General features: G+C 38.7%; 2 protein-coding genes and 1 long non-coding RNA gene across 7 annotated transcripts in view; 1 reads left to right on the plus strand and 2 right to left on the minus strand.

The window, feature by feature from the left end:
* LOC139965718 (zinc metalloproteinase nas-15-like) overlaps nucleotides 1-4,900 on the minus strand; it is a 95,606-nt gene extending 90,706 nt beyond the window's left edge. For 3 of the 5 annotated variants that reach the window (XM_071968376.1, XM_071968375.1, XM_071968378.1), the window contains exon 1: nucleotides 4,619-4,900. In XM_071968376.1, the coding sequence (XP_071824477.1) occupies nucleotides 4,619-4,681 (63 nt within the window). In that variant the 5' untranslated portion in view covers nucleotides 4,682-4,900. The remainder of the gene's footprint in view (nucleotides 1-4,618) is intronic. The other 2 variants (XM_071968377.1, XM_071968374.1) reach the window with 1 other exon arrangement.
* Nucleotides 4,901-9,035: 4,135 nt separating this feature from the next.
* Nucleotides 9,036-13,218, minus strand: LOC139965722 (NADH dehydrogenase [ubiquinone] iron-sulfur protein 6, mitochondrial-like). The gene is made up of 4 exons (XM_071968382.1): nucleotides 13,004-13,218; nucleotides 11,444-11,497; nucleotides 10,393-10,515; nucleotides 9,036-9,375 (listed from the first exon to the last, which is right to left on the minus strand). The coding sequence occupies exons 1-4, from the start codon at nucleotides 13,127-13,129 to the stop codon at nucleotides 9,310-9,312; spliced, it is 369 nt and encodes a 122-aa protein (XP_071824483.1). The 5' UTR covers nucleotides 13,130-13,218; the 3' UTR covers nucleotides 9,036-9,309.
* Nucleotides 13,204-15,476, plus strand: LOC139965723 (uncharacterized). The gene is made up of 2 exons (XR_011792371.1): nucleotides 13,204-13,343; nucleotides 13,986-15,476. It is a non-coding gene; the product is annotated as an uncharacterized lncRNA (long non-coding RNA).
* Nucleotides 15,477-16,886: the final 1,410 nt, after the last annotated feature.

Raw genomic sequence — 16,886 nt, forward strand, 5'->3', positions numbered from 1 at the left:
ATTATATGCCTTCCGACAAAAATGATAACCAATGTGGAGGGTAATGACACGGCAAAGGATTATATGTAATTGGCATGCGATGTAATAACCGATGCATGCCTATATGATATGCACATTAAGATGTTGAAAAATGTTGGTTATATTTTTCGGGCAAGTCGTTACAGCCCCCCCCCCCCCCAAAAAAAAATCAAATTGGGCTCCTACGCCTATATGCTCACTTATAACATTGAGTAATCTAATTTAACAATCCTCGTTGTCGGGTAAATTGTTGGAGATTTATAAGAGTCAGGAGAGTTCTATAGCATGCTAACGAAATGTGAGGCCTAGACTGATGAGTGGAGAGACTTTAAGATACCTGTTTTTAGCCTTACCAATATTCTGATCAATGGTCAGTCGCTAACAACCGACATTGTTACCCTTTGCTTGCTTGTTTGAGAAGGTTTATATTTGGACTAAAGTCCAAGGTCTAAAGCAACTAAGAATATTTGTAACGTAAACGAACCGTCACGCAGATGTAGTCTACAGTAAAATGTTTATGTTTGAGTCTATCAACAATAGACCTTTAGTCCCGCAACTTCACTTTTACCTGAGCGCGATTCTGTTAAACATGTGCTGGTCAGTCATGGTCAATCTTAGAGTAACTACGACCGCTTGATTTATTTTGAGTCATGTAATAGCACAATTAGCTGATTTGAATAACTAACGCGAGATATGCGATGGTTTGAAAAAAAAAATGGTTTTGATAAAATAAGGATATTCTTATCCGCTTTTATTAAAATCTGCCAAACCACAAGCTAGCCTCAATAACTTCCAACTCAAAATTCGATATTTAGTGTATGTTAATTTTGAGCACAAGTTTTGTCCCACTGGCGTATACTAAGCGTGTGGGTTGAGGAAAGTGTAAAGAATTGTCAATCACTCTCAAAAATTGGAGAGATAAAATGTCTCTTTGACTTTAAGTTTAACTTATACGTTGAAAGATGTGCAGCATCGCAAACGCCATTTAATAATTCAGTTCTGTTCTGAACCTCTTACGTTCGGTTGATATTTTATGTATCTTGATACTGACCTTTAGAATAACAATTAAAACTGATTTACAAATCAATCAGGGACACTTTGTCTTACCAGGTGGATGGGGAGGGGGTCACCGACCCCCAGATGTTATGTTATTTTCTGGCTACGCTGCTTGTAGGGGCGGGGGGGGGGTGGGGGAGGCGAAACGTCCTTCATGCCCGGGGACCCAGATCACCGTCATTCCGCCTCTGATACAAGTAATAACTCACAATGAACCGGAATATATAGCAATGCACAAGACAGAAAGGCACATACCTCAATTCGATGGGCATCTAGCTATCAACGAGCTATATTTCCTATCTAAATGGTCAGATTAATATTATGTCAATTAACTCCGACGCCGGTATACCAAGTAAAATGGTTTCCCATGTATTTCTTCCTGTTCGTAAAGTGTATAGATCAAACTTACATATAGTTCATTCTACCTCATAACCAATCTATTATCTCTACACAGCCACACCAGTATGGTTATACCTGCTTGCGCTTCTTACAACAATTACATAACCATATACCACTTCCCTGGTACACCAGCTGAACAAATTCACTCTAACATTCTGCAGTGATGCAATGAATGGTTCAATGTTCCTTACGAACCTCTGATATGGGAACTTCCCCTCGTCCATGTTGAGTACATTTACCGATAGCAATAACAGATACTTAACACTTGCAAATATAGACGGTTCTAGGATTGTTGTCATATCTTATTCATAACGTATTGTGTTATCATATTCTGTTATGATCATATTTGACTGTGTTATCATATTTGATAGTGTTATCTTATTTTTATTGTGTTATCTTATTTAAGTTTCACAACAAACACAAACAAGAACTATAAAAAAAAAACCTGAAAGAATTATAGGGTACATGACTTCAAACCAAGCAAACAACTCTTCCGTACATGATGGAACTGAAGGCATAGCAGGACCGTGAACAGCGGAGGGGGGGGGGGGTAAGGGGAATTACAAGCACGAGAATAGCATGGACGTTTTATCCTAACCGTGGAAATATAACTTCTTTATTGTACAAGGGGGACATTTGCTCTTCATTTCATTACAGTTACTTTACAGGTTGCGATGTTGTTTGTTACAAGATTATCCCTCTGTCCCCACCCTCGACCAACTCCTTCCCCCTCATCCCTTTGATCAGATATGTATACAGTAGCTATACACAAGTTCTGTCAACTCGCTTTCCATGTACGATTATACCTATTTCAATTGTCCAAACTCCAAACTAGTCATTGATTTCTTTGTAAATATCAAGTTCGTAGTGAGGTCATTGTCACGTGACGAATGACGTGGTCAGACAGCAGGAAAATAACCGCAGAGAGTTATTAGGAACAGACAGGGCTTTGTACCTTGTAATACTGAATTAGTGTCAAATGAGGTCACGTTAGGTCAGGAAGGTTACAAATTTAAGCCGACTTCATGATACTATCATGTTACACTTTTCGATAATTGACATGCTTTTCTCTTTTCTTCTATTCCTGAAGGAGTCCGATAACCCCTCGCTCTCATCCATACGATACCGGTATTGTAAGTTGAAAACCATAACCAACACTTTGTAGGCCTTAGGCTCAAATTGATTAAGTAAAGTCTGACAGTCAAACCTCCTGCTGATCGAATACATATTTTTGTCTGAGATCAATTTCTAAAGAAAATTAGGTCAATCAGTATTAATAAGATGTCTTGAATAAAGCTAACATGGAATATATCTCACTAGCTAGAAAAGAAAAGAAAAGAAAACTTTAATGAAGAAGTCGATGCGAGCGAGGAGAACTGACAGGAATCGAGTATAATACACCTTCACGTTACAGTATATATAGGCGTTTAAATGTCACCAGCATTGCCCAAAGATAATAGTCTCACATGAAACGAACTTGGAACGCCCATAATATAATTTTTCTCTCCGACGTGCAGGAGAGGGCAATTGATTTAGCTAGCCAAGGAGAGTACTAATAGATAACAGATCAGATTTGAAAAATCGGGGGGCCATTATCCTTGCTCAACACTGATTATTAAATGGCAGCAAAGTTTACTTCATCCCGACGGTTATCAAACAAACTTTGAAAATACCTAATTAGGTGTAGTCAAACTGTATTTCGTATTTAGAAGGACACGTTATCAAGGGCGGCGGAACCGGGGGGGCACAGGGGGCACGTGCCCCCCCACTTTTCCTCAGGTTGAAAATGTGCCCTTTTTCTACATAAAAATTGAGGTGTCTCAAGTTAGCAAGAGGCCAGAAAAACCAGAATGAACACTCGGGAAGGGCCGTTTCCGGCCATCTGAGGGGTTTGTAAAACCAAAAATTTTCTTGTACGTTCCACGCCAACTGATGGTGGCGCTCCGCTCAGATAGTCGTGCATACAACTTTGCAAATCCTGGCTACGCCCCTGACTTTCAATGAATTTCTGTGGGCCAAACTCAAAGCTATTTCCCAATTTGCACATTGGATATTGCAGTGCTAGTATGCATATTTTCCTTGAGGGGGGGGGGGGGGGGCGTTGATGGAGTGATGTGTATACGCAATAAGATAATACAATAAGAGTTATAAAGGGTACTAAATATAAGGCTGCATCAGTCCAATCGAATTTCTGCAAAGTGCCCTTTGATGTCGGTGCCCCCCCAGATTAAAAGTGCTTCCGCCGCCCTTGCACGTTATTGATTACACATTATTGATTACACTTTACCGAAAAAAAAATCCTGGTTATATAGACTTCGAGAAGCCGTTTTGACTCTTTAAATTCGACCTTTGTGGAAGAAACATTGGTCTTTTTCCAGGTTTTGGTCACTCCCTGGGTTCTCTTATACCAACGGACCACCAACTACTGGACACGAACCATTCGTGGGTCGTCGCAATTTAATTTTCAGTGGGTAGCAAAATATTTTCATTGGGTCAGACGTCGGTAATTTATCTACTTTTCGGAATTTCGCCAACGAACATCGATTATATATTATTTTTTTTAACATCAAGTCTTCAATCCAAACTAGTTTTCACGCATTCTGAGCATCGGTTCTGCATGAGAAATGGGGATCTGTGGGTTGTGGCTCCCAGATTATGTATCGTTGGCCTTATTTGCTCAGCGGGGTAAATCAGTTTCGGTTTCAAGGGAAATGGGTGGGTGGCTTGTATCGCAGAAGGAGAGGTAGAACCCGCGGGACCGCTATCGCGAGCCTGAAGAGGTGGGGCAATATGAGCTGCCCAATAAGAAGATAGACAATACTTTTAAAAAACTTAAAGGTCGTTTGTTTTGGAGCTTCTGTGCATAGTATACGCAAATATTCATCAGTCTTATTCGTTTTGACGCCTCTGACCGACCACCAACCTTACACCGTCCTCTTGCTGGCCGGGTGCATTTAAACCGGTAAGGTTTTACATTCATTACCAACCGTGGAACGTTCACACACCTCATACGTGTGCTACCTAACTTACCTTGCATGTACTTAAAATCATGCTTGATTGGCGTTCATAACAATTTATGTTCACAATATGGTTGTCACTTGTGGTTATTTGTTACCATTTATAGAAACAAGAAAAGTACGCTTACCCCGACGGCGGACCAGCACATCAAGACGGCTAAGATGAGGGAGAGCGAAGATTTGATCTCCATGATGATAACGGGTACTTATAATCCACTTCACACCCGTCAATGCAGTTAATCCCTGGCACGAAAACACGAAGTCTCGTCTCACATAAGACGCATCATACTCGCGGTACCAAAGGTTTGTAAACACCACCACATTTTACACCCTGTTGGTCCGTTCCTGTACCAATGCTACTATAAAATGTACCAGACAAGGCTAGCGTGATAAGCTTATAAAGTCTTCTGTATAGAGAGTACGTCACGTCATTCTCTGCTTTGTGAATCTAACTGTTCAGCATCGCGGGGGAGCGTGACTACTTTTCTACATGGTTGACCGCTCATATCTAATTGACCAAAATACGATCCCTTCAAAGTGCCAGATGTAAGTGTTAGTTTTGATAGCTGACATACGCTAGAAGCGGCATTCCGGGTTTCAGGTACTAGCTGAAAAGTGTCGCAACTGGTGGGTTTTAAAACTAAATATTCCATGCCATACGTTCTTCAAGTATTCGAAATAAAGGTATAGGAGTGATAGAGGGGCTAGGACAGTTAGTGAAGAGGCAAATTTCGACGGGGTTTTGGCACCATATATTGGATCTGGGGAGTACATCTGAAGAGTAATCGAAAGAAGGAAATTTCGGGGAGGGGGCCTACGGACGATGAATTGTATGGAAGGAAGTGGTGTCCGGGAGGAAGAAGGGGACATTTGACCCCAAAGATTGTCCTTATAATTTAAAAAAAAAATACATGTTGGATCATGCTAAGACGTATGCATTCTACAAAACATAGTAATTCATAGCCGATGTAAAGGCATAGTTACATTTATAATTTTATTGGTAATTGAGGGGCTTCGAAAACCCGTCTTCGCTTACCTCACCACGCCCACTCGTACACACACCCAATATGAATCTATTCCCAAACATTAGCGTATTTGACGCCCACCATAAAAACAATTCTCACTTGACTGTTCAATATCTGCGGATAGGAATATGTAAGGTTAGGGGTACCTCTCCTAACTTTTTATGTCTTAGATGCAACATTCCCTTTGTGGATTGTAACATTCATAATTTTAATCCATTTTGAAGGGGAAAATGCTAGTTATCTCCATTTTCTGTGGTTGATGTTTTTGGTCCAAATAACACCTTTTATGAACCCCCACTAAAGGGCCACAAAGTTCACCAGGGGTCACTGCTCTCCCCCTCCCAGTTGGCAAAGGTCAGGTTTTCACGAATGTATAACTAGTTGTGGCTATCTAAGTCATGTAGCGTTGTAAGAATTCAACATAATATTATTATTGAATCGTTATTATACTCGTTGTCGTTTTCAGTATCTCTGAAAATAATTTATTTGACTTTACAAAGTTATATAAATATAGTTGATGACCGAAAACGTGAAAAAGAAACGAACCCGGCAGTGTATTATGTTTAAGAAACAAAACAGAACAATTTTTCTTCATTATAAGCTTCAGTGTGTTGTTGTGAGGGCAAGCGATCGACAGTAGCCTTTGACTAAAAAATGATATGCCAACTACAACATTATCTACAACACATCGTACTCGATGCCTGAATGTCGATTGTATGTAAAATTATATAATTTATTTAAAATTTAATTGAAGTTTTGACATGCGACAGTCTAACAACTGAATATATGTAAGTTATGATTTATATCTCCTAACATCATGCATCAATAAATGTATAATGGAAAGTTCATTGTTGCCTCAGTTACAATAAAAATGCAAAATCAAAATCAAATTAAAATAAAATACTAATATAATGAGTGAACAGGTCAAATGGTCAGCAGCAGACACGATATACGTTAGCTAGAATAGTCAATATACTGATTTTATTCAAACATCATTAATAAATTGCCGATACATTTTAAGCAGATTTTCTAGTATAAAATGCCACTGGAAATTAACCCAAATCAACTAAACAAGCTGCTCTAATCGGTATGCTGCTTTTGTAGGTTAATTTCTTACCCCATCAGACAGGGGGTAGGAGCCTCCAGGGGGCGTGCCCCCCACTTTTTTCCCAAAATAGCAAATGTGCCCATTTGATGAAGAACTGTCTTTTGGATACGCCTTTGTTAATTTTAATATTTTCTTTTACTTATTTATTTTCAGTCTGTACATGCTACTTTTAAAATGGCATCCCATATCTATTTGTATCACGGTTAACAATAAACAATCTTAATAAATAAAAAAATTAATGTTGCAGCTCATTCTACTAGCATATTATTCCATACTACACCTGGTCCGTCAGTTTAAATTCTGGTATGTTGCAACATTTCAAACGTCTCAAGCCCGATGATTTGGATTTAACCAAGTTTTGCTAAAGACATTTGTTCAAGGAATTGACACAGGAGGATTTTTTGGGGAAAGTTCTAAATTATGGATGGACAGAAGTACAGATGCAGGTTGATAGAGTCACGTGCACCATAATAGTATTGATAGCATACTAACACATATATATTTAAGTGATATGGCCGGTGTGTACCGGTTTATAGCATAACGAGTGGTGATTGTGGAATGAGAAATTGCCCCTCTGATGTTGTGCCCCCCAACTTTTGGAAGCTTCCTACCCCTCTGCCATCAGGTATACGTTGAACAGAAGCTATTTTAAATAGTTTGCTATAGAATTTTATGAACTTGCGAAATTCTTTCTATTTTCAAAAAAAGAGGCAGTTATTTAGTCTAGATTTGCATACTAGAGGTATCTAGCCTATAGACTGATAAATCGTATGATGTACACTACCTTGACAAAAATTCACGCGAGTCACGAACGGTACCGTTAAACTTTTGAAAGTGGAGGCGTAAGTCAACAACGCTCGACTGAGCGTGACCACACCGTTAGAAGAACGGCAAAGACGTTCGTCTTTGGTGAACTATTTGATGGTTACTTTCTCCTCACCGCATGTTTATACGCACGCCAGAGAGCTGTCTTTCACGATCGTAGCAGACCCTGAACCAACGACGTCGAAAGGGCACTAGGTATTGAGAAATCTTAGTTCCATTAATTGTATATAAACTGCTTTGAGCAGGGAGTTATTCCATACCAACTCCCTGCTTTGAGTAGGTAATACACTAGGAAAGCATACGACCTGAGGTACACCTACACTTAATAATGATTAGCTCCATTAAATCTCACGTTATAGTTTGATCTTTGAAATATCAACATGATGTAAACCCAGCCGAAGAAGGGGTCTCGCCCAGTTAGGTTTTGTAATTATATGTAAGGCTGTAGTTTTACCTTTACAGACCCTTGACTACATAATATTGCTATCAAAGATCACTGCCGATCGGGTGGTCAACGGTCAGTAGAGATTTCGTAGAAATCAGAGGGTGAAGGGGTGATGGTGGTGGGTTGGGGGGGGTGGAGAGGTTGCAAATATACCACATATATCAAATCTTAACCAACCACTCGATACTGTTCTTACAAATTTAATTATGAGTTACTTGGAAAAGTGTAATTTGCTAATTAAAAATGTTCAAAGACAGCTTTAATTTAGAACAAAAGCATGTGTGGTTAAATGCATAATTTAGAGGGCCTGCTGTTTCGATCCCTTCTTTCTTCAGATTTCTTCAAAGTTCTTGTTATATTCAACTTATTTTTGCAAAAAGGTAAGATCATCCGTGGAAAATTTCCTGATTAAGGTAGGCCATGGTACTTAACGGAAGGACTAGAGATGGATCAAGAATTTGACAAAGTTGGGGGTGGAGCAATGGAGTCGTTGAAGTGGACTCCCATGTATGCGGTGGGGGGGGGGGGTCTGGGTTATATCCTCATACAGAAAAATATAAAAACTTTAGATGTCAAATGGTACATTCTTATGCATATGTAGACTATAAGTTAGATCTATTATTTCGTCTACATGTAAGATTGTGTTAATAAATACTCTGGAAAGTTGTGTAAGATTGAAAAGGTGGGTGTACCCTGGTAGGAGTGGTCTAATTTTTCCCCCAAGTGTAAAAAATGGTCTGACTGAACCACTACCCCGTCCACAGTCCCCCCTCTCACAATGATGAAAGGAGGTCAGGGGTATGGCCATCCCCCTATCCCCCCCCTCTGCCTTTTCACACACTACTATATAGTCTCTGTTTATAAAGTGTGGTAGATCTAGATTATGTAGTGAGATAGGAATTGTAATGTAATCGAAGTAATACCAAAATTCCTTAGGTGTTCACCATCTCTTGTGGCACTTATACAACCAGGAAGCTGCCACATAGATGGCAACTCCCTGATACAACACATTTACTAGTTTGTGCTGATATCTCTGTAAGGCTGATAAAGGCTTGCTTAAAAATAACAGAAACAGTTGTTTTAATAGTCAATGTTCCCTTACAATTTAAAACAAAGAAAACACTAAAAAAATTGAGAAAATGTATCTTTTCATTTTCATTTATTTTAGTTGCAATAATTTTGAGGCTCAAGTATCAGTCAAGTTCTGCTATCATTAACTGGTGTTGTATCATATATAACAGTCTAAGCTATGTATGACAATGAATCAATCCTCTTCTACCCTCTCCCCCCCCCCCCCACCGACCCTCCCCCCTCCCCTCTGTGGCTGCTGGTTTAAACCAATACTCTCTGTATTAAACAAGTTCTCAGTTTCTTTTACTCTTTCTGTCTTCCTGAAATAAGTTACAAGTCCATTCTTCAGTGGTGATGCTTCTGTACAAACCTCAGACCACAATAGCCGCAGGGTTGAGGACCAGATGCATCCTGAGTTAAACAGAAAGAAAATGACAAATAGAGTTTTGTGACCAAAAGTGTCAGGAAACACATAGAACCACTGGCCACTAGCATACACAGGCTGTTTGTGTGAGAGAAAACTTCTACGGACAGTATAGACAATAGATTATTTAAAGGCATGGAAGGCTCGCCCCAAACCGCGTGCTGCGCTCTGAAAAAGTTAACTTCCGTTGCTTGCAAGTTAAGTTTTGCTGCTTGCGCTACAAAATGCAGACAGTAATGAAACGTGATACCTTGTTATCTTTAGCTGGACCTGAGATGTCCATCGCTGTATTGTTTGTTTACTGTGCTGTGGGTATTGACCGCAGCTGTGTGTACTGACTGTACACTAGTGTCTAATTACCGAAGATAGCAAGCTGTGTGCCTATTTTCTGGGATCGATGGTGGTGTCTAACACTTCTGTTACACCTCATTCGAAACTAGGTCAGATTACCGGCATTAGACGTTTCTTTTTGCGCGAGTCTTCACATCCTTTAAGGCAGATCATACTTGAGAGGTAGTATTTTACTTGACAGCATCACCAATATATGGTTTTGCTCATTCCTTTGGTTGCAAATCTAACTGAAGCAACTTCTTTAGGACAGGCTATAAAAAATATTACAATGCCGAATGCCTAGGAATTAGCAAAATAAATTATAAGGCCGGGAATACTGGGTACATAAAGTTTGGTCAGATTGTACAATTTATTCACTACTAATGATATTAAAATAAATAATAATCCCAAACATTCCTTTCAATTCAGTAATTTCCACAGAATATTTGGGCCAAGTTATTACTTTGAGGATGGCCGAAATTTCACCTTGGTAACCGATCACTGGGCTAGGATGACAACATCTGGGCCTGATTGTGACTGTTTCATTCAAAGTCCTATGTTCCCTTTTCCCTATCAATAACATCACTGACATAATTGATACCAATTGTTTGTCATACCTAATTAATGACACTTGTAATAGTACTTCATTTATGACACAATAACAGATTACTCACCAAATTAATGTAGACTTTTGGATGTCCTAATTCACCTCCACCTCCATCGCACCAAACATTTCTTCCATCTACTTCTGTTGGTGGTTCTTCATGGACTAAATCTATGGCAAATTTGTCATTTACCTGAAATGTGAACAAAATTCCATTGTCAATTTGCCACAACACCAAGGATGAAAGGACAAAACAAGGAAGAAAAAGATGATACTTCATTCAGAGCAAAGTTGAAAGGGTTGCCCCAAGTCTCTGTTATGTGCTGATGGTGATAATGAGGCACACTGGTAGAGGGGGGAGGGGCATATTGTGTGATAGGATGGGACTCCCCATAGTACGGGGTAGAGGGTACAGAATAAACATCTTTGCCCTGGGGGTTGATTAAAAAGTTAGGCTATGTCTGACCCTTTAAGTTATTAAGGATCAATCCAAAAATAAAGGAATAAGAATTTGCAGTTGAATATCTGTTGATATATTCTCTCCTTCTCTCAAATTAATGTAAAGTAATCACAAAGTCAAAATATTTTTAATGAAACCATATGTGCCTGCCACTTAAAACAAAATCATTGTGAGGCCTTCCGATTTGAGTGATAATTTTGATGGCACGAAACTTGCCAAAATACAGCAGGCTGCTATGATGGGAAGATATTTATAATCTGGTGATTGGTTGAAATAGGTTCACCCTGAAAGTAATTACTACTGTAAGTAGCATATTGTTACAAAGAGTCAATCACAAGTGAAAGTTAGCTACGCCTACACTCTTGCTTGTTTAGATCGAATGTCTGCATCTGAAAATTTTGTTGTAATGGAAGGATTCAATGCTTTGTTCTTTATAATCGAGCATGAGAAAACACTGTAGCAAAACATCTTCCAGAGATGCATTAAAATCTGGGAACTATCTTCAGGTGGTCTAAGGGACTTAAAGGAGCGTACAGAGTAAATTAAATATATTCTACCTATTACGTGACATTAGCTCAGAGACATAGGTTATTTGGAGTTGTCTGACAATAAAGGTGCTTTATTTCCTCTGCAAAAAAACTCCTCCTAACTGTTTACTTACTTCTTTTTCTCTATCAACATAACGTAGGGCTCTGTAATCACCTTTGTCGAAAACCTGAGTAGAAAACATAGATAAAGAAATCAAATTTAGGTTTCATTAAAATGATAAATGGAATACAAGAAATGTAAGTCAACAATGCTTGATAATATCAAGACATGGTGAATTTTGGGAGCAATAACGATGCACGGACAATGTCATCACATTGGACTGGTATATCATTTGCTTGCAGAGACAATCAGGGGGCAGTAACAAGCATATTGAATAAATCAAAAGTATTTGTAAATTACTTGTACTCTGATCCTAAACTGCTGTACTCTGACACTGGTATTTGAATCCTAACATCCAGTAGGCCTTGACCTATCCATATGGCACTTGGATCCAGTACTAAGAAGTAGCATGGTTGGTCCAGTTATGACACACTGAAGACTTTTAACTGGCATTTTTATGAATGATACTGGAAAATCGTTTTCATTGTTTACTTTTGTTACACATACAAACAACAGTCTAGCAGATGAAATTTAATACAAAATAAGTTACTTTGAAATCTATAGGTTGTACACAGCTTTGCAAATTGCCATCATTGTTGGTCTTCAATTTTATGAAAAACACATTGGGAAACTTGCTAGTAGTATAAGTAAGTTTGGCTTACTTTCTGTTGCTATGGTAAAATCATGAAATTTCCAAAATGCACCATTATTATAAGTTAATACTCCTACGATATGTTATAATATTAGGTCTTCGTCTTCGATACGGTGACACATCCGCAAAAAGGGACAATATCTCACCACACACACGTCAAGAGAATAACTAGTTAAATCTGACCCAAGTACTGATATAAGAGACAGGATTCACAGAACCACTGGAACTACTAATGAGGTCTGAAGGCAGACTATTCCAATCCCTAATTGTATTTGGAAAAAAACTATACTTATAGCAATTGGTACTGGCATACAGTTGGCAGAAATGCATATCGTGCATGTTCCGACTCCTACGCAGAGGCTTTCTTAGGCAGTCAATAGGGATCTGAGCCTGACCATAGATGCCCTTAGCAAATAAGATGATTCTACTTTGTCTGCGCCTCTCTGCCAAGGGCACCAGGTTTAGGTCCCGTAACTGAGATGAGACAGAGCCAGGCTCTCTTGAATAATCTGAAGCGATGAAACGGGCTGCACGCCTCTGAATGTTTTCGAGGTTGTGCTGCAAGAAAGCTTGGTGGGGATCCCAGACAGAACTGGCATATTCCAATACTGGCAGGAGGAGACCTTTATATGCAGCCAATTGGTCCCTTGATTACTCTTGGTACTCACATAAAAGTACCCAACTAAGCTACACGACACGTTTAGAAGAGCTTTTACCCGGCTACCCAGTGTCATCCTCCTTGTCCTTAATCTTGAGCGCCCTGGAATGTAGCCTAGCCCACAATGTGTACAGTATGCGATGTAACGCCATGGCCAGTAGTCTGTTGTAATGTTACTAAAGAATGCAACATAGGCTATGCATAGGTCTAGGCTAGGCATACAGTTTGCCTATTCTGATTATCGTAGCCTAGCTGACACTTACCTGTCCTGTGTGAGTAACTTTTTCTGTCGGCAACTGTAACCTTGATGAGGAACATAGCGATCGACAAGTAAATGCTTTTGTTAAATTGCACCTCAGCAGCACTGAAGTCGAACGACAAAGCGCCATTCTAATAAATTTCTTGAAAATGCAAGAATTCAGAACACTGTTATTATCTACAAATTGCGTGTCTATTTATTCATCAATAGAAAATGCTAAATATAATTTGGGCTAGGAACAAGACGCCGTGAACGCTGAAGGCAGTTTTCTTTCACCAGTCAGTGGGCAAGCGCAACTGACCAAACTATTATTTATTAGTAGTTTCTATCAGATAGACCAAATTGTGAGTAACATTCATATCGAAAGTTATCTATTCTCCGAAATCAGTTCGAAAATTCATGTTCTGAACCAACTTTAAGTTCAATTATCACATGTATGATGTACACCATCACTAGTACAAGTACACTGTTTAAGCACTGTATGAAAGAACTTAGGCTAAGCTTAGCATAGGCCTAGATAAATGGGGTCGATGCTATACAGTAGTACTTTTAGCTGAGATATGTCAAAGACGATCCTCATAAATTATTTTGCTTATCATGTGGTTAATATTCGGTGTCATGTTTGTCGAGCTTGCCAGCCTGGGCTTATGGAAGTAAGGGAGTTGGGAATTCCTCCATAGGCTAGCAATGTTGTTCGTTTTCAAAACTGGTATAGTAAGTTGTGAGGACCAGTTGCGCGAAAGAGGATACCCAATGATAAAATCACTATTATGTATGTTTATGACTCTGAGCTAGGTATATGAGATACTTTGTTGTGGTTAGTGATGAAACTAACTCACAAACTTAAGCATCATTTGAAGCAAAAAAATCAGAAAAGATTGAACAAACTGTGCCAATGCAAGTTGACCATATTTATCATTGTAGTGTTAGGCCCACCATTTATGCTAAGCAAATTAATATTCTCTTTCCTTTATTTCCATTTTCAGTTAAATCAACGAAAAGAAGAAATTAGTTACAGCACCAAACAGCTCCAGTAAAATGGCATCTGCACTTTCAAGTGTGAGATGGATAATCTCTGCAACAATGCCTTGTAGATTTCAAGCCTTGAGGCACATTCATATCAGAAAGTCTTTACCACTTGTCTTTGGTCTCTCTGAAAGATCTAAAAGAAATCTTTTGACAACTCCATCTTCAAAAATTGGAAACTTACAACTTCAAAGAAATTTGAAGGTTAAATCCGCCATAAAGAGACGTTGCAAGCACTGTCGTATTGAGATGAAGTTAGGACTGTGGCATGTTATTTGTGAAGAAAGCCCTAGACATAACCAACGTCAGAGGGGTAAATTGCCACCACCAGAACTCCAATTCTTTCCGTACTTCTTCCGATCCAAGATTGCTAAATAGCTATGGAAACTATGACAACATTCATGTGAAACAGAACTTGATAGGGCAATAGTTTTTGAAAAAGTGCAACCTTGTGATTAGCTTTACTTCCATCTCTTTTGTCCACTTTTCAAAGACTACTTGGAGGAAGGCCTAAGGAAGTGTGCATCTCTCAATTCCTTGAAAAACCAGGATGCTATACCAAGCCCGAGAGTAACTTAATCAGAATCACACAGGATATATTCAAATCTGGATATCATATGTGATTGCAAAGATATGAAGTTTGCTGCATATTTGTAGTGGACAACTGTAGTGACAAGAGTGATTTATGGCAGATGGCAGAAAAACTGAAAAATTTGTGCATTGTTATTATTTCATAAGTTACATGTAAATCAATCGTCCACAAAAGGATTGAATATCTCTGCCTTCTTTGTAATTTGTGTGTCACTGACTCATTCAGTTACAAAGAATGCATAACAAGCAGTATTTTACATTGATTGTGGTTTATCTTTTGTTATATACCCAAAGTATACTTATGTCACCATATATGTGTTTGATTTAACTTAGCTAAGTTTCATTTCAAATGCAGGAAAAGTACAAAATAATGTAAAATGTCTAGTTTCTCTCCTATTCTATCTTACCTTTGAGTATTATGTGGTTAGCTGAACTTGCCATTATTTACAACATAAGGCAAGACAGCTTCTTCAAAGAAAATGGACTAACTAGTGGTTAGGTCTGAGCTACAGAGGGAGCATGTATGCCTGTGCTATAATTCTGCAATGGAATGCTCTCATTCCAAAGTTACTAATCAACATTTGCTACCTTTTAGCTCTATCATTGCTGATACAACAATAACTTACTTGATTAATATCATAATGGCAACTTTTGTTATAGGAAACCCATTTATAAAAGCAGAAATACTTGAATAAATTTGAGCAGTTTTTCTCCAAAAGGCTTGAGTGGCTTTGTTCACTGACTTTGCCAGAGTCAAACAGATTAATGGAAAAAGTGAAGTCATACTGTACGTACAATTCTGGTAATGGGGCAGCATTCCAGTTTGTAAATTTGTCCAATAAATGGATTTTAAGGAAAATTATCTCCATGGTTTCTGTTTCTTCTCAAGTCCTATCTACAGAGAATATATATTTTCTTGACATTTCATTTGGCTGATTTGAAGATCAGTCCAGTGTTTCTCAAATCCCTGAGTTGTCAAGTTATCAACCATTCATCACAGGTGAACCTCAACATTGCTAAACTTAAAACTCTGAAGTGATGCAAGTCTCCCTAAACTTGCAACAAACCAACTTTCTGAAAGGCATATATTGTATACCCACTATGGCAGGGGAGTAGGAAGCTTCCAAAAAGTTGGGGGGGGGGGGGGCACAACATCAGAGGGGCACTTTCTCATCCCACAACCACCACTGGTTATGCTATAAACCGATACACCCCGGCCATATCACTTAAAGCAGCATTTTGTGTCCTTTTCTATATTTCTCAACCTCACTGACTCCACTATGCCATAACGACATACATAACTAGCTTATCTATTTAAATCTTACTTCAAATGGTGGCATAAAAGTCGAAAAAAAATTGCCAATTCTACTTTGTTTTTCTCCAAGATATTTTCCGTTGGGATCCCAATTAACCTTGCCCATAATATGAATATTTAAACACTACGAACGTTATTGACCAATACGTAATCCAACACCAAGCTTGATTTGTGTACAGTCTATATGGCAGTTGTACCAGGGAGTTCCATAACAACTCACTTGTTGTGCCAACGCAAAGTCTTGAATCTATTTTTAGCAATGGCTCATAACTAAACCTGCATCTTTGATTGGTTGAATTCAAACTAGTGGGTTTGGGGTACTGTATGCGATTAATTTTAAATAGTGGAATTTTTTCGTGGATACTTTTCTCATTCTCTGCAAATATCCTTAATTACTCGCCAATTAACGATGTTGGCAGGGAAAAACTTGGCTGATATCTTAGTTTGCTGTTTTGTGATTGATATATGTGAAAAACTCGATGGACATGTCAAAAAAATAGAAAACGGCGACCAAAAGCAAAGTGCTGCTTTAAAGATATATGATGTGTTAGTATGCTATCAATACTATTATGATGCACAAGAATAATTAAATAAAATATTTAAATTAACAAAGCCTTAAGATATCCAAAAGACAGTTCTTCATCAAAAGGGCACATTTTATTTGCCAGTAGGGCACATTTTCTATTTTGGTAAAAAGTGGGGGGCAAGCCCCCCCCCCCCGGCCCCCACCCCCTTGCACTATGGAGACATGTGGAAGAGAAGAAACAGCTGGCAAGTTGAAGACCTAGTGTATGACATTTTATGTATTGCTCTGCAGATATTAAGGGGGAATGTTACTAATGTTCTTTTTGCATTGCTTACCTTTACAATGTTAACTCTTCATGACAGAGTGGTAGTCTCCATTGATTGGTTGGTGGCTATGCAGTATTGGGCCACATGTAACTCTTTACTTAAC

This window comes from Apostichopus japonicus, chromosome 3, assembly GCF_037975245.1.
Source record: "Apostichopus japonicus isolate 1M-3 chromosome 3, ASM3797524v1, whole genome shotgun sequence".
NCBI lineage: Eukaryota > Metazoa > Echinodermata > Holothuroidea > Aspidochirotida > Stichopodidae > Apostichopus > Apostichopus japonicus.